Source organism: Alternaria postmessia (genome assembly GCF_024291825.1).
Source record: "Alternaria postmessia strain BMP 2775 chromosome Unknown scaffold_15, whole genome shotgun sequence".
In the NCBI taxonomy this organism is placed as follows: domain Eukaryota; kingdom Fungi; phylum Ascomycota; class Dothideomycetes; order Pleosporales; family Pleosporaceae; genus Alternaria; species Alternaria postmessia.
This window is the reverse complement of record NW_026260088.1, coordinates 303,727-324,683: the sequence shown is the minus strand read 5'-3', so window position 1 is coordinate 324,683 and position 20,957 is coordinate 303,727. Positions and strand designations below refer to the sequence as shown.

At 52.3% G+C, this 20,957-nt stretch overlaps 5 protein-coding genes across 5 annotated transcripts; 3 read left to right on the top strand and 2 right to left on the bottom strand.

Annotated features, from left to right (window-relative positions):
* Positions 1 to 438: 438 nt before the first annotated feature.
* J4E82_003538 (Type I Iterative PKS) lies at positions 439 to 9,467 on the top strand (the record flags this gene model as incomplete). The annotated part of the gene is made up of 5 exons (XM_051729823.1): positions 439 to 738; positions 799 to 943; positions 1,001 to 8,337; positions 8,385 to 8,547; positions 8,947 to 9,467. The coding sequence occupies 5 exons, from the start codon at positions 439 to 441 to the stop codon at positions 9,465 to 9,467; spliced, it is 8,466 nt and encodes a 2,821-aa protein (XP_051590497.1).
* Positions 9,468 to 10,616: 1,149 nt separating this feature from the next.
* J4E82_003537 (uncharacterized protein) lies at positions 10,617 to 12,713 on the top strand (the record flags this gene model as incomplete). The annotated part of the gene is made up of 1 exon (XM_051729822.1): positions 10,617 to 12,713. The coding sequence occupies one exon, from the start codon at positions 10,617 to 10,619 to the stop codon at positions 12,711 to 12,713; it is 2,097 nt and encodes a 698-aa protein (XP_051590496.1).
* A 507-nt stretch (positions 12,714 to 13,220) lies between these two features.
* Positions 13,221 to 14,274, top strand: J4E82_003536 (uncharacterized protein; the record flags this gene model as incomplete). Its single annotated transcript, XM_051729821.1, has 2 exons — positions 13,221 to 13,346; positions 13,549 to 14,274. The coding sequence occupies 2 exons, from the start codon at positions 13,221 to 13,223 to the stop codon at positions 14,272 to 14,274; spliced, it is 852 nt and encodes a 283-aa protein (XP_051590495.1).
* A 252-nt stretch (positions 14,275 to 14,526) lies between these two features.
* On the bottom strand, positions 14,527 to 16,165 carry J4E82_003535 (uncharacterized protein; the record flags this gene model as incomplete). Its single annotated transcript, XM_051729820.1, has 3 exons — positions 14,527 to 15,677; positions 15,731 to 16,069; positions 16,120 to 16,165. 3 exons carry the CDS (start codon positions 16,163 to 16,165, stop codon positions 14,527 to 14,529), a joined length of 1,536 nt encoding a protein of 511 aa, XP_051590494.1.
* A 3,119-nt stretch (positions 16,166 to 19,284) lies between these two features.
* J4E82_003534 (uncharacterized protein) lies at positions 19,285 to 20,782 on the bottom strand (the record flags this gene model as incomplete). The annotated part of the gene is made up of 3 exons (XM_051729819.1): positions 19,285 to 19,832; positions 19,886 to 20,551; positions 20,599 to 20,782. The coding sequence occupies 3 exons, from the start codon at positions 20,780 to 20,782 to the stop codon at positions 19,285 to 19,287; spliced, it is 1,398 nt and encodes a 465-aa protein (XP_051590493.1).
* Positions 20,783 to 20,957: the final 175 nt, after the last annotated feature.

Sequence of the window (20,957 nt, the reverse complement as noted above, 5' to 3'; positions counted from 1 at the left end):
CGGTCGGGTCTGCCTCTCGCATCGATTGCCATATAGCCCGATTATCCCATGAAAGACCATCAATCTAGTCAATTAAACGTTATTTTAGATTGCAGCTCGTGCTCAGACGACGCGACATGCTAGGAATTTTGTGCATACTTACAATCACCCCGAGTTTCCGCCGGATCACGTGAGTTCGTCATGTACAAACAACAATAACTCGTCATCATGGAATCCGAGATCTTAATCTTTTGGCCGTGATCCCGGATGTTGCAGCAATATTTCTCGAGGCGAATTTGGTAGGTTAGCAATGATTAAGCCGGCGGCGTACATACCTATCTAATCTTTCCGCGCCAGATAGCTTCTAAGAAGATTAGCAATTCATGCATAAGCCTACCTTTTGACCATCTCTCCAACTTCTCTGAAGCCGATAACGAAAATATCCATCACACCATTACAATGCTGTACCAATCAACCAACGGCACTAATGGCATCAATGGTTTCCATGACAGGAACGGCGACAACAACGTTCATGGCACCAATGGTCACCGTTCTGGTGACGTTCAATCCACGAACTCAGATGATATGTCAAACTCGATCGCGATAGTCGGTATCAGCTGCAAATTTGGAGGCGCGGCATCCAATCTTGATGGCCTATGGCACACTCTAGCCAACGGCGAAAGTTGCTGGTCGCCGATTCCCAAGAGCCGCTTCGACGTCTCTAACACATACCACCCGGACCCATTACGGACTGACAGTGTAAGTACCAATCAGAACTCTTTGGATCATAGCTATAGGCTAATCAACTGTTACTTATAGCTCCATGTGAAAGGCGGCTTCTTTATTGACGAAGATCTGACTAAGTTCGATGCGCCTTTCTTCAATCTTACAGCGGACGCGGCCAAGGCCATGGACCCCCAGCTGAGGCTACTTTTGGAAGGTGTATACCAGGCGACCGAAGATGGTAAGCTAGCCATCATTTTCTTGATATGCTGTCTGGCTGGAGCTAATGCAATCATAGCGGGTATACCCACCGAGAAGCTCTCCGGCTCAAACACTTCTGTCTTCTCAGCAAGTTTCGGCAGAGACTATACAGAAATGTTGATGAAAGATGCGGAAGCACTCCCTACGTCTCTAGTCACTGGAAATGGCCCAGCGATGTTCGCAAACAGAGTTTCGCATTTCTACAATCTCAGAGGACCTAGTGTGACTGTGGATACGGGATGTTCGGGTGGTCTAGTAGCCCTGCACATGGGTGTCAACAGCATTCGAAATCGAGAATCGGATGTTTCCATCGTTGGAGCTTCGAACGCGATATTGAATCAGGACTTCTTCATCGCCATCTCGAACCTCGGGTTACTACATGAAGATGGACAATGCTATTCCATGGATCATCGCTGGGGTGGCTACGGCAGGGGCGAGGGAATGGCGGTATTGGTCTTGAAGAAGTTCTCCGCGGCGGTGAAGGACGGCGATCACATTCACGCTGTGATACGCGAATCAGCTGTCAACCAGGACGGCAGAACCGGAACGATAACCTCTCCATCCATGGACGCACAGCGATCGTTGATTCAACAATGTTACAGCCGGGCAGGAATCGATCTCGCATCCACAGGCTACGTGGAGGCTCACCTAACAGGAACCGGAGGCGATGCGATCGAAGCCGAAGCCCTGGCGAGAACTTTTGGAAAGTCGAGAGAGGCTTGCGATCCCGTCTGGGTCGGCTCTGTCAAGAGCAACATTGGACATACCGAACCGGTCAGCGGACTAGCAGCGGTCATTAAAGCAGCTCTCATACTACGCCACAAGCAGATCCCTGCTAATGTTACGTTCGAGAAAGCCAACCCGAATATTCCGCTGCAGGATTGGAAATTACGGGTTCCGACGTCTCTGACCCCGTGGCCTCGAGATAAGCCATTGAGGATATCCGTCAACAATTTTGGTTACGGCGGCACGAATGCACACCTTATCCTCGACGCGCCCCCGGGTCCTGACATACCACACAAACACGCATCCTCAAATGGCAATGGCGAAAGCGTCAACGGCAATGCGGGCAACGGAGTCGATCATCGTCCTCACAGATCCACTGAGGCACCATCTCTGGTCTATATATTGAGCACCAGAGATGAAGCCGGTACAGTCAAGAGAAGTAAAGACTTGGCAAAGTACATGCGCAACGCCCTCCACTCTGGAGAGGCTCCATCACCTGATGATCTGGCGTACACGCTGTCTGAGCGCAGATCGAGGTTGCCATGGATAATCGCTGTCAAGGCTCGCAGCCTGGAGCAGCTAGCAGAGATTTTGGAAGACCCGCGCCGGCAGCCAATCCGGGCATCGTCTTCACCGGTCCGAATAGGCTATGTCTTCAATGGCCAAGGAGCTCAATGGTACGCTATGGGTCGCGAACTCATGAGCACATCAGAGGTGTTCAGTTCATCGATCGATCAAGCAGAGACACACTTGCGAGCCTTTGGTGCACTTTGGTCACTGAGAGAAGAGTTATTGCGAGATGCGAGAAGTACCAAGGTTCACGAGGTCGAGCTCAGTCAACCGCTCAGTGTCGTTGTTCAGCTGTGCTTGGTAGACTTGCTGCGGTCTTGGAACATAACCCCATCTGCTGTGGTCAGTCACTCGAGTGGCGAGATAGCGGCAGCCTATGCAGCAGGCGTGCTTTCATTCCAAGAAGCTGTTGGAGTCGTATATCACCGAGGGCGACTTGCCAAGAAGTACCAGAAACTTGCAGCACTCTCTGGCGGCATGATGGCTGTTGGTCTCGGTGTTGAAGAAGTACAGGAGTACCTTAGCGACGTCTCATCCAAGGGTCGAGTGGTAGTTGCTTGCATCAACAGCCCGTCTAGCGTTACGATCTCTGGTGACTTGGACGCCTTGGAAGAAGTAGCAACTCGTTTGGAGGCAGACGATGTTTTCGCGCGAAAGCTGAAGGTGCCATTGGCCTACCACTCACATCATATGGAGTTTATGGCTGAGGAGTATCAAAGTTGCCTGGAAGAGGTTCTCGGACCCATTCAAGAAGGCAGGCTGGATGTCACTTTTGCATCCCCGGTCACGGGCGGCATTATCACTTCGCGTTCAGCATTCTCCGCCGCACACTGGGTACGCAACCTGACCAGTCCTGTTCTGTTCTCTAGCGCATTGGAGTCCATGGTCTTTGGGTCGGCCGAAGTTCACAGCGAACCGCGGACGTTGCCAGCGTCAAGTCGCCAGGTTTCCGTCTTCCTAGAAATTGGTGCGCACGATACCTTGTCCGGCCCAGTCAGACAAACACTGCGCGAGACACGGATTCCATATCTTTCTTGTCTGAAAAGGCCTCTGAACGCGGTCGACACGATGCAAGACGTTGCTTGTGCGTTAGTGGCGCGAGGCTACCCAGTACATCTCGTGGCAGTGAACAAGCGGCGGTCAACCCTCTCACACCAACCAAAGTACGTCTCCAACCTTCCAGAGTACCCATGGAACCATCAAACCGCCTATAAACTTGAGCCTCGGGCTTCCGAAGAGCACAGACTCAAACGCTTCAAGCCTCACGAGTTACTTGGTAGGCTCATTCCCGGTACAAACCCCATCAGTCCAACCTGGCGCAACTTTCTTCGCACAACTGACATTCCTTGGTTGGTCGATCATCAGCTGGAGTCGAGTGTGGTTCTGCCAGGCGCAGGATATGTGTCAATGGCTATTGAAGCGATGCGTCTGTTCAAAGGGAACCATAGCCAAGATGCAGCTGGGTTGCAGTACCACCTGCGAGACGTAGACATTGTCAATGCTCTTATGATCCCGCACACGTCAAGCTCGTCGAGCAGAGGAATAGAGATCCATTTCTCACTTCGCCCCTGCAGCGACAAGGACTTGGACAGCACAGATTGGTACGAATTTGAGTTGTGGTCGGTCAGCGCCAAACATTCCTGGATACAGCACTGCAAGGGCGGCATTTCGGCCAAAGCGGCCAATAGCTCACGTCTATTGGAAACATCCAAAATCATGTCTGGCCTTGAACCTTCCCGGTTGGAGCACACCAAGAATATAGAGCCCGAGACTCTGTATCAGCGTTTGCGAGACTCAGGCTTCCAACACGGTCCAACGTTCCAGAACATCATCAGCAGTCGCGTTGCTGGTGAAAGGTCGGAAACAGAATTCTCTGTTGCTCCAGCGGCCTTTGAACGCGAACAGCAATACGTGATACACCCAACGACACTGGACTCAATTTTCCAGTGCTGCTATGCGACTCTGCCTGTAGATCTTACAAAAGACGCGATGTTTATTCCTCGATCGATACGAAGGGTTACCGTACCTTCGCAGCTCGGTACACATGCAAGCCAAAGGCTGTTCGCAAACTTGAACTGTCTATCATCAAGTCCCAAAGGGTCACTTTTCGAAGGTCTCGTATACGCCGCAGGAGACGATGAATCTGTCGTTGCTGGCGAACCCCAGACAGCCACGTTCGAGATCGAGCAATTCCGTCTCCAACGAGTCACCCAAGCGGCAACGACTGCCCAAGATGCAAAGGCATCGCACCCACCGATTCATTCAAAGAGCCGATGGGAACTTGATATCAATTACACGGTCCCAGATGGTATTAGAGAGTCAATGAAGATCTTCTTGACCCAGCCTGAGCTAGCATTCGCCAGAAACGTCCGCGAAGTCGCTTACCACCATATCGCTAGAGCTCTAGAGCAGCTGGGAGCAAAGGCGGACGATAAGTGGACTTGGTATCACAAGAGATTCTTCGAATGGATGGGTGCAGTCATCCAGGTAGCCGATAATGGTACTCTGATGTCTGGAAGCGACTCGTGGTCCAGGAGAAGCGAGACTTTCATCCAAAGCCTTTGCCTTGAGGTGGCGTCAGCGAATGCGTCTGGAGAAATGGTCCATCGCATTGGAAAACATTTGTGTGACATCATCCAGGGCAAGCTGACACCTTTGGAGCTGATGATGGAAGACGGACTTCTCAATCGCTACTACGAAGAACTACCGCAACTATGCAACGGCTCTTACAAGCACCTCCGAAAAGTGGTTGAGCTCTACTCTGTCGTAGAGCCTGGTGCCAAAGTTATCGAGATTGGTGGCGGAACTGGCGGAGCAACGTCCGTCGCTTTGGATGCTTTCGCTGCCCGATCGGAGGAGGGGCAAGGTGCTACACTACTCGGACACTATGACTTCACAGATATCTCTTCAGGATTTTTCGGTGCTGCGAAGACCAAGTTTGCGGCTTGGGAAGACAAGATGAGCTATTCCAAGCTCGACATAGAGCAAGATCCTTTAGAACAAGGTTTCGCAGCTCAGAGTTACGACCTTGTAGTAGCTTCACATGTGCTACATGCGACAACAAGCTTGAAACGTACGTTATCGCATGTCCGCAAGCTATTACGGCCGGGAGGCCAGCTTGTTCTACTCGAAGGAAACCAAGATTCGCTCGATGTTCAGTTGATCTTCGGGACCGTCGAAAAATGGTGGTTGAGCGAGGAGCCTGAACGCCAAACATGCCCCTACGTCAACCTCAATGTGTGGGATGAGGCTTTGAAAGCAGCGGGCTTTACTGGCATAGAGTTTGAGATAGGAGACTGCGAAGATCCTGAGGTCCAATTTACCAGCACCATCTTGACGCACGCCAAGAACCAGGACCCGTTGTATCCATCCTCGATTTCTCTCGTTGTACCGTCAACTTTGGAGCCGCAGGCCTGGCTAGATCAAGTCGCTAGTACTGTACAACGCGTCACCGGATCGGCGCCCTCAGTGGAGACTTTCGAGGAAGTTGAAGCAAATGATGACCGTCTGCTCATCGTGGCGCTCGACCATCATACACCCTTCATCGACACCATGGACGACAAAGCATTTGAGAAACTTCGGTATCTCTTGCTTCGTTCTAAAGGCATCCTCTGGTTAAGCTTTGGTGGAGCAGTTGACAACGAGGATCCACGCTTTGCTCAGATGGCTGGTCTGTTTAGGACTCTGCGACGCGAAGATCCAAGTAAGCGATATGTTCGATTGGCATGTGAGCGACCACAGCAATCGTGGCCAACAGAAACACTGCAGATGCTGGCGCACGTGTTGCAGCAGAGTTTCGACTATGGCCCATCCGGTAATGCCAACTTGGACTGGGAATATTCTGTGAAAGACCAAGGCCTGTATGTTCCTCGTCTGTATCCAGATCTTGCGCAGGATAGGGCTGCTAGTGGAGGCGACCAACCTCCTTACCTGCAAGACTTCAGCTATTCCAACAAAACACTGAGGCTTCAACGAACACGCAGCGGTGTATCCGGTATCGGATCCTGCTTTGTGGAAACATCCAGCACGGTGGAAGATTTGCCGAGCGGATTGATTGAGATCGAGCCGAAAGCTTTTGGCCTGAACATAGTAGAGGCAATTGAAGACGACGATCCGGCCGCTCATGAAGGCAGCGGTGTCGTTAGAAGGCTTGGTCCAGACACAAAAGATTCCGGCCTATGTGTTGGTGATCGAGTCTGCGGTATCTTTAGAGGCCCCATAAGCAATGTCAGCCGCGCTCACTGGACATGCGTCGTCAAAATTCCCAACGATCTTACTTGGGAGGAAGCTGCATCCGCACCATATGCGTGTTCGACCGCTTGGTTGGCTTTGCGCAATATCGCAAGATTACAGAAGCATGAGCGAGTGCTATTACACTTTGTTACGGCAGGTGTTAATCGAGCTGCTCTTGCCTTGGCGCAGAACATCGGAGCCGAGGTCTTTGTCACTTGCGCAACAGATGAAGAGCGCAATATTCTGCTAAGAGATTACAACGTCTCCAGTAGCCATATCTTGCCTAGCGAAGCCGCTTCTGTTGTTGCTGCTATCATGTCCCAGACCGATGGTCAAGGTGTGGATGTGACGCTGAGCTCTGTCGGCGGGTCATTGCTGAAGGCATGCTGGGAGTGTACTGCCCCATTTGGCCGCTTCATACAACTTGGCAGGGCCGACTTAGAAAAGTCGAAGCACCTTGATATGACGCCGTTTGGCCGTGGGGTCTCCATGACAGGCCTTGATACCCTGCAATACAGCGATATGAGAGGCACGATATTCCACAGGGCATTAGCAGAATCCATTGAGTTGTTGCAGCACGAAAGAGCTAGGCTCGCTACATCAGCCAAAGTCTTCCGGCTGGACGAGGTCGACAAAGCTTTTGAGCATATCCGAGGTGGGAGCCACTTGGGCAGTGCTGTCATTCTTCCACAGCCTGGTGATGAGGTGCATGTCATCCCCAAGACTAAACCTTCGCTTGGCCTCGACTCTCCGGACTCTACCTATCTGATCATTGGAGGTCTTGGAGGTATCGGACTTGCCGCAGCTTATTGGATGATGGAACAGGGGGCCAGAAATTTGATGATAGTCTCCCGCAATGCTGTGGCTCACCCAAAAGGGTTGGCGTTGGCTCAAGAAGGAAGTAAGTACGGTTGCAATGTCTACTTGCGCAACTGTGACATTTCCGATGGAGAGTCCGTCCGTAGTCTCCTGGCGAAAGTGAGGGAAGAGCTACCTCCAATCCGCGGGGTTTTTCAAATCGCCGCAATACTCGACGACACGGTCTTTGAGCGCATGATGTTCGAACAATGGCAGAAAGCTATCGGCCCCAAAGTCACCGGCACCTGGGCCCTTCACCACAACTTGCCAGGCCTGGATTTCTTCATCACGACCTCTTCCGCCACAGGAGTTCTGGGTAACGTGTCACAGAGTAATTATACTGCTGGTGGTACGTTTCAAGATGCATTCGCGCGATACCGCACGTCACTCGGCCTGCCCGCTGTGACAATCGATCTTGGTCCAATCGATGATGTTGGGTACGTCGCACAAGGTGGAGATGCAGTGAAGATGCGCGTGGAGAAGGCCCTTGGCATGAAGTGTTTGCCCATCGCCCATGTATTGCGACTGTTTGAAGATGCAATCAGGAATCCAAACCGACGCCGTACCGAGAACAGCCAGGTCATTACCTGTATTTCTGGGTACCGCAACTTGGTGGATGATCCAGCGGTGAGGAAAGACCGCCGATTGGGAACTCTGCGATTGGGCGATGCCACCGCGACAGAAGCCTCGGTCCATTCACAGTCCGAATCATCGAAGAACATCGATGGCCTGGTGTCTCAGTTGTCGACAGAATCGTTGTCCGAAAGCAGGTCAAAGGAGGTCATCGTGGACCTACTGGTAGCCAAGGTTGCCGAGTTGTTCAATTTGGAGAAGAGTGACATCGACACTGGTGATGCTCTGACAAGCATTGGCGTTGATTCTCTGGTTGCTGTAGATTTTCGGAACTGGTTGGGTAGCGTTGTCAAGGCCAAAGTCAGCATCTTCGAAATCCTCCAGACAGCGTCGCTGGACGAATTTTCTAGTCTGGTAGCAGAGAGAAGGAAATAGGGGAATTTTCGGCTGTATGTGGCTAGATAGAGGATTATGCATTCGGTTTCGTTACAAGCTTCAAGTGGAGCAACCACGCGACGCCCGGCTCTTATTTAATCCGGGCTCCGATAGTCCGATGGCTTCTGATGAAGCTCCGCGCTCCGATGCACGCCATAGGTCAGATGTGTTCAGCTGAACCGCAGGACGGTACTCTCTGCATATGCTATCGTATTAGCCCCAGGGGGATTCGCAGGTTACTTCCGAGCCTAACATAGTCCTGATTCGTGCCTTGAGGTCATTGTTGGTTGAGACGTGTCGCTTATTCCCATGAAACTGTAGGAGCATCATCAATTCACTCACGACATACATATCCCTTGCTTCTCTTGTTCCTCCCATCCCAGACTCTAGCTTTTGATCTACACAACTTAATCTAGAACACTACAACACGAGTTGCGATTGGAGTCATATAGAAGAAAGTCCGCGCGAAAACGCCCCTCATACAACAAGCCTCACATACATCCTCGATCCAGCTAACAGGCCAACCCATCAGCCATGTTTTGTAGGGTTCCTGCTCCTCCTCAACTTTCTCCTTCTAATGAACAGCAGCCCTGAACACAACCGCAACCCTCCACCACGTAACTCACCTCCCGCGGTCGATTTCCTTCGCCAGTGCCGTCTCCCAGCTCCACAACCACGAACTCCTCATCCGTCTCGACCCTGAATATGCTTCTCACGAAACCATCCCCTCGGACCCCTCCACCCCAGCGGCCAAATGCTACAGAATCACCGACCACATGAATGCGCTTCCCGCAGGTCTGTGGGACACAACTGTCAAGTTTGACGCGCATATGACGGATCTGGATGATGGAGTGTTGTGGATCATTAAAGCGCCGCTGGGACTAACGCAACGGACCACTTGGAGGTGCTTGAGGACGGACACTTTGGAGGAGGCAGACAGGGCTGAGGGCGTCGAGGACAGTGAATGGAGTTTAGTGGAGGATGTGGAGATCAAGGCAAATAGGATGTTGGTTGGAACAGTCAAGGGAAAATGCGAGGAAAACTGGCCAGGAGCACATGGCAAGTTTTTGAAGCATTTGATGGCGGAGGGTGGGGAGACGAAGGCATAATGAGGAGTTGGAGCAGCCTTGGAGAGATTAGTTTTACTTGTACAGGTACTGGAGGCGTTCTGAGCTCGCCCCACAGTCATGCGTGACCTGTTCAGTATATAATTCCTACTACAAAGAACGTACTCCAGTTTTGAGCTATGATGCTACAAATGTAGTCGACAGGCCGAAGCCAAAGATTTACGGCACAGTTCTTCGCAAGCCTCGCCCGCCATGCCGGGAACGCGGAGATTCAGACCAACCAACACCTAATCAGGACCGATGGGCCATGTGCCGTTGGGCCTAAAGACGTGTTCTGCCTGGCGCATGGGGCGAGAAGTTCCTAGGCGGAGCCTCTGCATCTAGAAGGCGGGCAGATTGGCGGAATTGGATCCTGGTGGCGGGACGTGAACATCAGCTAGGCGTAAAGAGGATGCTGCTTCTCAACCTGGGGAGTCCCTGCATAAAGCCAACTGCAGCAGCATGGAGAACCGACCCTGAAAGCCGACTGCTGCTCCCTGCATTTCTTGTTGCGCGATGGCGGTTTGCAATACTATATCATGGCCAGAGAAGCAGAGGTTCTTGTCTGCTCACGCGATGCTGTGAGACAGGTCAAGCGACCAATGTCTCTCTTTGGAGGTGCGCTGGTGACCGCCGAGATCTCGCACGTGGCGCCGTTCCAATCGGGCCTTCTGATAGCGACGATAAGACATTGGACGACAGCAGTGGCAGCACATGAAAGCTGCTGCACGTCGCTGCTGCTGGCATCCTTCGCGTCATCTTGTTACACGCTATAGTCAGCTCTCGGTCGACTTGCTAGCTGACGGCTCGAGATCGTTCTTGAACCGAAGGGCTGTTGATCGGCCTGCCTCGCTCGCTCGCCGCATAACACGGGCCATGCTCCCCGCCTTTCGCCTTTCTAGACTGGAACTGCCCCATTCCGCTATCCGCTCAGCTATCAAAAACCGCGCACCCAACCGCCGGGTCGGCGTCAGCTTTCCTGCGTTTGTTCCTTTTTGCTGGTACGGGACTGTTCCCACCTTCTCTGCCTGCCATCTTGCTCCTGCAGTCGTGACGACATCCTGGTCAAGTTCTCGACATTGACAGCACCCTCCTTCCCCGCGCCCAACCATTCATCGTCGAGCACCGCGCACCGCACAGCCACGCCTCGCCATGGAGCCGCTATCCATCGACTCCGTGGTCGTCGACCATGGCGAAGTGAACCCCTCGCCGGGAACTCCTCCTTCGGACGCCATCATGATCGAGCAGCCAAAGATGAAGGGCAGGCAGCGTCTGTTCATGGGCCTACAACGCATGGCGTCTTCCAATAGCCTGGCACACATGGGCAGACCTCGTTCACACAGTCTGAGAAGCGGCGGAAAGGCATCCATGTCTTGCGTCTCCCTCGCATCGCCTGGCTCGCCGTATGGAAACTCGTTCGGCAGTTCCTATTCGTCAGAACTGTCGAATGGTTACTCTACGGCACCAACATCAGTAGCCAACAGCCCGCCCGGCACTCCTTTCTGGGATGAGAGGACCCGCCTACGCATGAAGACACCAGACGTTCCATCCTCAGTACCTCTCCCTTCGGCACGACGACCCTTCACCCGGGATGGCACCGAGGCCGAGAGCGACTACTTCTCGCGGCCTGTACGCAAGGTCCAGAGACGAGTCAACTTCAACTTTTGGGGCGACATGCCCACCGAGATTCGCATGCAGATTCTTAGATATCTCGAACCCAAGGAAATTGTGCGATGTTCGCGCGTCTCCAAATCGTGGCATACCATGTGCTTCGACGGTCAGCTGTGGAGCGATCTCGATACGAGCAACTTTTACCGCGACATCTCAGCCAACGCTCTGGTCAATATCATCACATCGGCGGGTCCGTTTGTCAAGGATTTGAACTTGAGAGGCTGCGTACAACTGAGGGAACACTGGGGCAAGGACGGCTTCATTGAGTCTTGCCAGAACCTGGAGAACTTTTCGTTACAGGGATGCCGGATTGACCGGACGTCTATCCACTGCTTCCTACTTCAAAACAGCCGCCTCGTTCACGTCAATCTCTCGGGTCTCGCAGGCGCAACAAATGCAGCGATGAAGATCCTGGCCGCACACTGCCCAAGAGTCGAAGTCTTGAACATCTCATGGTGTAACAACATCGACAACCGTGGGCTGAAAAAGGTTGTCGAGGGTTGTAAAAAGTTGCGAGACATCAGAGCTGGTGAAGTACGAGGCTGGGACGACGTCGACCTGATGGTGGAGTTGTTCAAGCGAAACACTCTAGAAAGGCTCGACCTCAAGAACTGCGACAGTCTCAATGATGAAGCGCTGGCTGCTTTGATCGAGGGCGTAGACGAAGAGGTCGACGTCCTTACCGATCGGCCAATCGTCCCACCCAGAAATCTCAAGCACTTGAACCTTACTCGTTGCCGCAGTATCACCGATACCGGCCTGAAGACGTTAGTACACAACGTCCCATATCTCGAAGGCCTCCAAGTCTCGAAATGCGGCGGACTCACCGATGATGCGTTAATGAGCTTACTGCCTACTGTGCCAGTTCTTACGCATCTAGATGTTGAAGAGATCGACGGATTGACCAACGAAGTCCTGAAGACACTCGCTGAAGCTCCATGCGCCCCTCATCTGCGACACCTCTGCATCTCCTACTGCGAAAATCTAGGGGATGCGGGCATGCTCCCCATACTGAAAGCCTGCACCCGTCTCGCATCACTTGACATGGATAACACACGCATCTCCGACCTCGTCCTCGCAGAAGCCGCATCAGGCCTCCGCAACCGCAACCGCGCCGCTCGTGGCTTAACCAACTCAGAGCGCCCAGAGGTTGGTCTTCGCATCGAAGCATATGACTGCGCAAATGTAACATGGACCGGTGTTCGCGAAGTCCTATCTCGAAATGCAGAGATCACACGTCCTTCTTCGCGCTCTGCGAGCAAAGTCGCGACGTATCCACGTGAGATTATCAAGCTCAAGTGCTTCCATAACTGGCAACCTACGGTGGAGGAACATACCAAGCGTGTCTTGAGGGGTGATTTCGCAGCCGCCGCGCGTTTGGAACGCAAGTGGGCCGATTGGATGATGCTAAATGAGGAAGCAGGTGTTGGTGGTGCTGGAGCCAGGCGGCGGAGAAGAAGAGCGAGGGAAGCGCAGATGATGCATGCGGATGAGGAGGAAGGCGGTGCTGGTGCTACTGGCGGTGTCGGCCGCCGCCGCCGTGCGCGAAGTGGTCCAGGTGGCTGCACTGTGATGTGAATGTGTTTTTTGGTATCTACAGCGGCGGGGTCATATGGCGTCTTCTTCTTGGGATAGAAGTTGGCCCCAGGTTTGTGGGTTGATGCAGCAATGTTGCATATGGCTCGAATACGTTGCACAATGATCCGATGCTCCTCCCCTTGGGTGAGTATGAGCGTTGGAAATAGTCCTGATATTAGCATGGGTATCTGGAGTTGTGGAGCGGCTACTCTTCTACTGTTCATAGATCTCTACATGTTGCATGTTACATAGTTATGCATCCATCTTCATTCACTCTCAGTCAAGAAGTCCTATTTTGTAATCTTGAGTCGAAGCATGCTGCAGCTCGCGGCCCTACATCAAAATGTTTGTTTGCACGTGAGCGCGCGACTAGCTCGAGTTAGCGGCGCGTTTGCTCTGCATTACATCATCTTCGAACAATCGCTCATTCAACTTCGACATATCATTGCGAAAGAGCAAGGCTTTCATTTCTGCTGGTAACAGTCTCACATCAGCCGAAAAGGAAACATGGATGATCAATGGGGAATTTCCAAGACTAACCTTGAGGTTTTTCGCATCGCGGGTCTACCACCAGACTTCTACTACATTCCAAATTTCATCAGCGCGGAAGAAGAATCGTCAATAGTGCAGAAGGTGCGTTTTCCTCTTCGCTCTTATTCCCAATTCTTTTTCCTATTCTCCAACGCACGAGATTGCAGACACAAAGTTTGCAGTTCTACTATTAACTACCCCGCCCTGTTCGCTCCCTCACAACAGCCCATGGAACAATCAACACACCTAAACATCTTCACTACACTACCCTTGAAAACCATAATTATGCAACTAATATCCCTAGATTCCAGCTCAGAGATGGACACACCTCACTCATCGGCGTCTCCAGGCTCTGCCCTCCACCCTCACTAAAAACAATACCTTGCTCGCCGCCCCTTTACCCGCTTACCTTACCAACCCCATCCTATCTCGTTTTAAGGACCTAGGAATCTTTGACCACACACCGCACGGCCAGTCAAACCATGTTCTCGTCAACGAGTATAGACCCGGTGAAGGCATCATGCCGCACGAAGACGGAGATGCGTATGCCCATGTCGTTGCGACTGTCAGTTTAGGTGCGGGGTTGTGCTTGGACGTGCTTCCTAAACCAGAATCTTCCTTCAATAAAGAAGGACAGCAGGATGGGGGTAATGAGGGGCAAGGAGATGGGAAGAAGGATAGGAACGAGAGGCAGGAGATCGAGCAATCTTCACCTACTAGAAACGAGGACAACCAGCAAGAGAAAATGTTGCACCTACCTACACGTATTTTTCAGGAACCCCGCTCCTTGCTCATCACGACGGGTCGTGCGTACCGAGAGTTGATGCATGGTATTTCGTCAATTGAGGTTGATGAGGAGTTGAGTGAGGGAACGGTGGCGAATTGGGGATTATTGAGTCAGGAAGGAAAAGATGCGATTGCTAGGGATGGTGGCAGTAATCTCAGAGGTACGAGAGTGAGCCTGACATATAGGGATGTAATCAAGGTTAGTACAGCAGCGAGTAGAGTGTTGGGTATGGGGAGGCGGTGATACTGAGAATATTGTCATCATGCAATGACAATGGAATGGCAAAAGCGGAGTTCGTGTTTCAGAATACTTGCAATCGAGTCATCACGAGACCGGAATGGACATAGCTTGTTGAGGTGCAAAACATGATTGGTATACTTCGCTCAAACGGACAAACAAAGGAAATTACCTGCGCCTAATCATGTACATCGCTCTTCGTTTTCGGTACACTACTCCAGACACCAGAATCAGAAATCGCGTTTCTGCCTACACAGCTCACGCCTGCTGTTCCTTAGCAGGCCTATAGTGCCCATTCAGATCCGTGTCACTCCCATCACTCCTGCTGTTATCGCTCTGCCTCCTCTCGCCGGTAAGCTTTTCGGGCCTCTGCTGCTCCGCCAACTTCGCTGCCTTCTTCCTCCTCATCTCGCCCCAGATCGCCGCAGCAACCCAGGTAACCCACATAACACCAGCAACAACGCCGTAAGCAATCTCACCATCAGGCGAGTTACCCGCAAGCAGTAGGCCAAGCCCACCGTTGATGATACCGAGAGTAATCGCGATGCGACCAACCCAGATATGAGCGTAGGACCAGAGAGTGCGGTGACTGTACTTCTTGAAGAGGACGTGGTGCATCCAGCCTAAGATCGGTTGGAAGAAGATGAGCGCGAAGACGACCATGCCGATGATGGCATGGTAACTGTCAATGTAGTGACCGCCACTGACTGGTAGAGCGAGCCAGATACCTAGACCAAATGCAGCAGTGTATGTCATGTAAGCGAAGATCTGGAACAAGGCGTGAAACCAGAGGACGCTGGGGAAGGAAGCGAGACGGATGGCGATGGATCCTGCAGGGAAGAGGATGACGAACGCGAGAGAGGCGAGGACACCGTGAGCGATGAGGTGTTTCTTCGTGTTGGGTTCGCTGGAGGAGATGGTTGTGACACCAGAGTTGGCGCCGCCGTTGTTGGGAAGCGTATCGCAGTAGGGGAGTGAGGAGTCGTCGGATTGACGTTTATCCCATGGTGCGCCGGTAGGCCAGGATGTTGGGCGCGCGGTAGGTCGGCCAGTCCACCAGTCGTCATCGTCGTAGGAGGCAGTCTTGCTGGGTTTGGCTGATGATTCTGATCCTGATCCTGATGCTGTTGCTGCGGCGCCAGAAGGGCGTTGGCGGCAATTGGTCGGAGTTGCGCCTGATCCGCCGGTGGTACCGGAGGGGGAGGTGTTGAGAAGGGGGTTTACACTTGAGCCTCCCTTAGCGGCAGCGAACTCCCAATTGAAGACGCCTTCGCTACTGTGCTGGCGGATAGATGCAGACGTAGAGTCATCGTTCTTGGGACCCCCTGAGGATTGGTAGGCGTAGATGAAGTTGCCGCTGTTGGAGGTAAAGTCCATGGTGCCGCCGGACCAGCTGTTACAGTTGGAACCTGGATTACATGTCAATGGATGTTCGGATTGTATGAAGGAGTATAATACTCACATCTCACGGTGGCAGTCATGACACCATTCGAGACACCAGAGCCTTCAAGTAGCGTGACTTGCGCAGCATCATTAGGGCTAGGAGCGCTATAGCTGCTTGTCGTTCGTGGCGATAATGTCACGTTATTGCCGTCTGCTGAAGTGTATACAACAAACATGTTGGAATTGGCCATGCCACTACCCTGACCGAGCGCAACCCACTCATAGCTGCTCGGTGCAGATATCGAGAAAAAGATCTCTCCAGCATCGGAGGATGCTGCTGTTGCTTCGGGGATGTTGAGCCCAAAGGTTACACCGTCCGAGGGACTGGTATTGGCAACTTGGGCTGAGGCACGATAGGCTAGATATGGTTAGTGCTGTAGTACAACTCGGCTGTGGCAATAGGCTTACCCAAAGCCAACAGGCCTACAGCAGACGTCTTAGTATTGCGTCTCATTTTTGATGGCCCTGAAGAACGTTGAAAGGAAACTGAAGTAAGAGATGTCAAAGGGCTCGACGCTTCGAGGCTAGTGACGCCCGGCTGAAGTGGCTTGAGAGGCGTCCCTAAAGCAAGGTAGATGACAAAGCTATTGATTTGGCCTAAGGGTAGGAGAGCCAACGAACCAATGAGACAAGATGTTTTGAACTTGAGTAAGTGATGTTCTGTCAGATATTTCTTGGTGGATGTGGACAAAGAGGTTTATAGATGGTGGAGACCGGATCGTCCGCCTTCCAAGAGTACCATCCAAGGCCCAAGACAGATGCTGACAGAAGCATGGTCTACGTACACACACTTGGCCTAGTTTGGTGAGTAGGTATCTGTAGGCACAGTTGAACCAGCGGTATTACTGCTGATGCGTGGTTGGGCAATGCTGGCCGAATGCGGCGGCTTTGCGGAGACCCGTCACCGGCTGGGCAGACCGCAAACAACCTCAGGACATGACAACACAACTTGTGCAAGAGGTACGCGTCACAGACGCCATGAGGCGCGAACAGTGAGATACCCGAGCGAGCATGGTTGCAGACTTATCGTGATACCAGTGAGGGCTGGCGGACTTAACGGCGGCGCGGCTTGGCCTTACGCGTAGAGGTGGCTATGTGCAGGGACAAAGAAGTAACTCGCACCCGGGCGAATAGCACGTCGCGTATTTTGCAAAAGTAATGTCCCGATGCTGGGGCACGCTGGCGAAGGCGGGCATGTTGGTTCGCGTGCGGGTGATGAACGTGTGAGTTAGTAGCGAAGCCCTGGGAGGACGGACTTGGTACTCTTTGCCGTTGTGGGTCCCTGCTCATGGATGTGCCGCACGTTTCATCGTCGAAGCCGCAACTTGGTGCCTCTCAACACTCCCACTCCGCACTCCAAGACATGTCAGCAATCTGCATTCAGATCCAGACCTCGATGCCTTCGTGCTCATCGATCTGGACAGCCTTCTACAAGACCTTGGACTCAGGGCAGTCCTTGAAATTGCCTACCCCTATCGTTCGTTCAAATTACTCCTAGACTACTGCGAGATTCGGCTATTTCCACATATTACGGTCTATTGTGCCCGGTGCTATAGCTACTATTATCGAGTTGGTTCCTGCTTGGATTACTCTGCAGTGCATCTGCAGCTGCATTTTCCGGTTTCACGTGGCGCTGCATCTGTCTCGATAGGCGCAGTGGTGGCTTGCAGCCTCAGCCCTGCCCGACCGCGTCAGCTATGACAGAAGCCTTGGAATCAAGGAAGTAAATCAACACCATCGGCGTTTCCTGGAGAGAATCACCGAGGTATCACGATGCCAAGCTGACTGCATCCTCTCAGCATACGTAGACGAAATGTTATCGATATCTCATCGACATGACTGGATTGCGTTTTGTTGATGCAATCAGCAAGCTTGACATTGAGTTGTGGCACCAAAGGTGAGCGCCCCGATCTTACACAGCAAGTGTTTCACGTTCGCGCACTTTGCTTTCTGACTGTGTTTTGTGCAATTGTGCATGATTTTGTTTTCTCGTATGATTCACGATGTTTTCGCCGTTCAGCTCGACTTGGTGATTTTCTGCAGACCGACAAAGGCCCTTTTTTCACCGGCTGGGCAGTAGTATCATTAATCACGTGCTGCCATCTTGCACTGCCTCTTCCAAGTTTCTTGGAGAAATTGACTTCCGAAACCATCTCAAACTACAATATACCATACGGAAAGGCCCGAGGAAAACCTGGGGTAATTACTAAGGATGAATTATCCGGTGGTAGGAATATGTAATAGTGTGCGATTCAACATGGTTGGCTGGCTGCGCCACGACTCTAGAGCCACTTCACGACAATAGACACGGACAAAACTACATAATGGGTACGGCCGTAGTGGAGTCAAGCTGCCTTTAGCCGCGATCGACGCAAACGAGGTTCAACACCATGTCCAGTATCATCGTGGTCTCTGATCCTCCGCACTTCGATCCCGAGGTCGGCTCGACGGTGCTTCTCTGTACGCGAGGTCCGTATTCGACGTATTCAATCAACAGGTACTCCACCTTCTTCTTATGAACAGCTATCCGTACCACGTGGATCCATGGAGAGGCGAAGGCATTACGCGGTTCGATCGAGCGGCTCTTGCTTTGGGCAGCGATACGACGATTGCAAGAGGAAGTCATCCCCAGTTGGACTTGATAACCCGATGACCACAACCTTCCACTCTAGGACGACGGGTATTAGCTAGCGTAAACTCCGAAGAGGGAGGAAAAGCTAGAAGACGGACTTAGGAGAATCGGAGAGTGGATATGCGACGACATGAGGAAGGTGAACAAGACACAATGCTCAAACAACGACAGGAGCAGGATATCTCATTACCTTTGCTCAAACTATTTTAGCTCGACTGAATAGTCTGCAATGCACATTTCGATACTCCAGGACAGCTTCAGACTTTGGTATATCCAGTTCTATGGCAACTAAGTCGCAATAGCACCAGATACAGAAGCGTAAGGGTACCAAACTTCGTGTTCAGGTTGCAGGTGGCGAGATCATTTTCCTCAGTATTGAGTAGCTGTAGCGTTTCAGTTGCACTCTCTGGCTAAATCTGAACCTCACCGTTAAGATCGCAGTCCAGCCACGTCACAGAGCCAGCACCCGATTCAAAGAGCTCGAGCCCGTCTTCCCGTAGAGCAGAAAGTGCACAATACACTGACGACTTCGAGTCTAGTGAAGAATACTGGGAACTACGCTGCGCGGCATGAAATTAGAAGATGTACACTCGCATGGGCTTCAACAGTGCGAGGAACCGAGGAATCAGACACGTGGATCATGTTGCGCGCACGTCCAAGTATATCTCATTGCGTGATTGGTGGCATTTCAGTAAGCAGTGTTGAATTGTTAGGACAGTAGTATCGTAAGACAGCCGCAACGATAAAAAGAAGGGATGCGGATTCAGAGAAGTAAGCGTCATGATTCTCGTCTTCTTGAACTGTGTACCTGGGCAGGTTGAGAGGAAAGTATAAGATGCATGCACTTTAGTTTGGAGGATGCTGTGTATGATTAGGAGCTCATATAGAACCTGGCAGAGTGCGATATCTCGCTCGCACGTGTGCTCATACATGAAGCATAACTAGTGTTCCATCTCATCAACATCATCATCGCCACCAGCCTCATCATACTCAACTTCGGCTGTGTCGCCCTCCTCATAGCCTCCCCCCTCGCCATCTTCGTCTTCGCTGTCAGAGCCTGAACCCTCACTCTCGCCCTCACTTCCCGGATCAAAGTCATCGTCCTCTTCTTCATCGTCTTCCTGGTCCTGTAACTCCCTCTCGGCCTTCTGCAGCTCGCTCTCCTCTTCCTCACCAGCAGCCTCCTCTACTGCCGCTCCGTTCTCCTTCTTGCCGCCCACCTTGTTTACGTTAAGCTTCTTTGCGCGTCTGTCCGCAGCCAGACTAGCATCCTGCAGTCCGTGTTTCTGGACGTATTCATTTATGCCGGCAAAGTCTTGTTGATCGAGCATGCCAAATTCGATGTCGCCTGTTGGTGTGGTGAAGACGATGTTGAAGGTGTTGCGCAGGACGGCGGTGTAGGATATGCTGTTTATAGCGGCGAAGTCGAAGAATGCGAGAGGCTTCTTGAAGCCGTAGAGGATACCTACCGAGGTGAAGAACAGGTAGCCTAGAGCATGTTAGCAGAAGTTCTGTGTCGTGATTTTCGTGTGTATGACGCACCTTCCTTGCTTCCCCTATGTGCCTTGACGTGGTATGCCTTCTCACCCTTCCTGTGACTTTCTGGTACGGCGCTGGCGAATTCGTCGGCATCTGGGAAGACAACTTCTTTTCCTGTCCCAGCTTGTATCAGGCAATGATGAATCGCCTCAGCCATCGGTCCTGGTCCTGGATCTTCGCCTTCGACTATGTTCTTGCCTGTCGCCTCCTCGAACGTCCATACTATGGGCTCTGGTGGTGATGCCTTTAATTCGTCTGGCACGGGCGCCACTCCATCGCCGTGTAGTGGTATGACGATGAAATGGTGCTGCTTCTTGGCCTTCTCGGGTATAGGCAAACAGAAGACCTGGTCGACGTCTTTCCACGCAATGGCAAATTCGACGTTGCCATTGGCGCCTATGGCTCTTATGCCGCCATCCTTCTTGTCGAGCAGTTCGAGAGTGAACTTCTTTCGCTGGGGTATGGCGACGCTGACGGCTGGGTATGTCTTGAATGCTTTCGTCGCAGTACTTGTGAGACTACCTCCTGACGCTGATGCGCCGTTCTGCGGGGGGTTGCTCTCTTCGATCTTGCGTTTCTTTGTTGCTGGCTCGGCAGCAGGTTGCGAAGTTTGATTAAGAATGTAAGTCGAAATGTCGCGGAAAAGAGTACTTTGCGCGGGGTTCTGGTCTGAGAGGAAATCAGTAATAGTCGGGAGTCGAATAGAGACCACATACCTATCGCGGCGTGTACGCGCTTCCGCAGCTCATGGTTGCTAGCGAAAGCGACATCAATTTCCTGTGGATGCGGTGCGAGAGTCGGGGCAGCTGGCGCGGGTACAGGCGCAGGCGCAGGCGCAGGCGGAGTTTGCACGAGTACTATGGGTGCCGATGGCTTGTTGTTGAGCGCTGTAAAGGCCATGGCGTGTGGTTAAGGGGATTGCGTGTTGTTGGCCGACATGCCTTGCCAACGCGTCGAATCGCGACTCCTCGACAGTTAGCGCTCGGGCATGTCTGACATCACCACCGCCTTTCACCCGCCATCACCACACTCTTGTTGTCGACATATCATATCTACGTCCACAACGCGCGCCTAT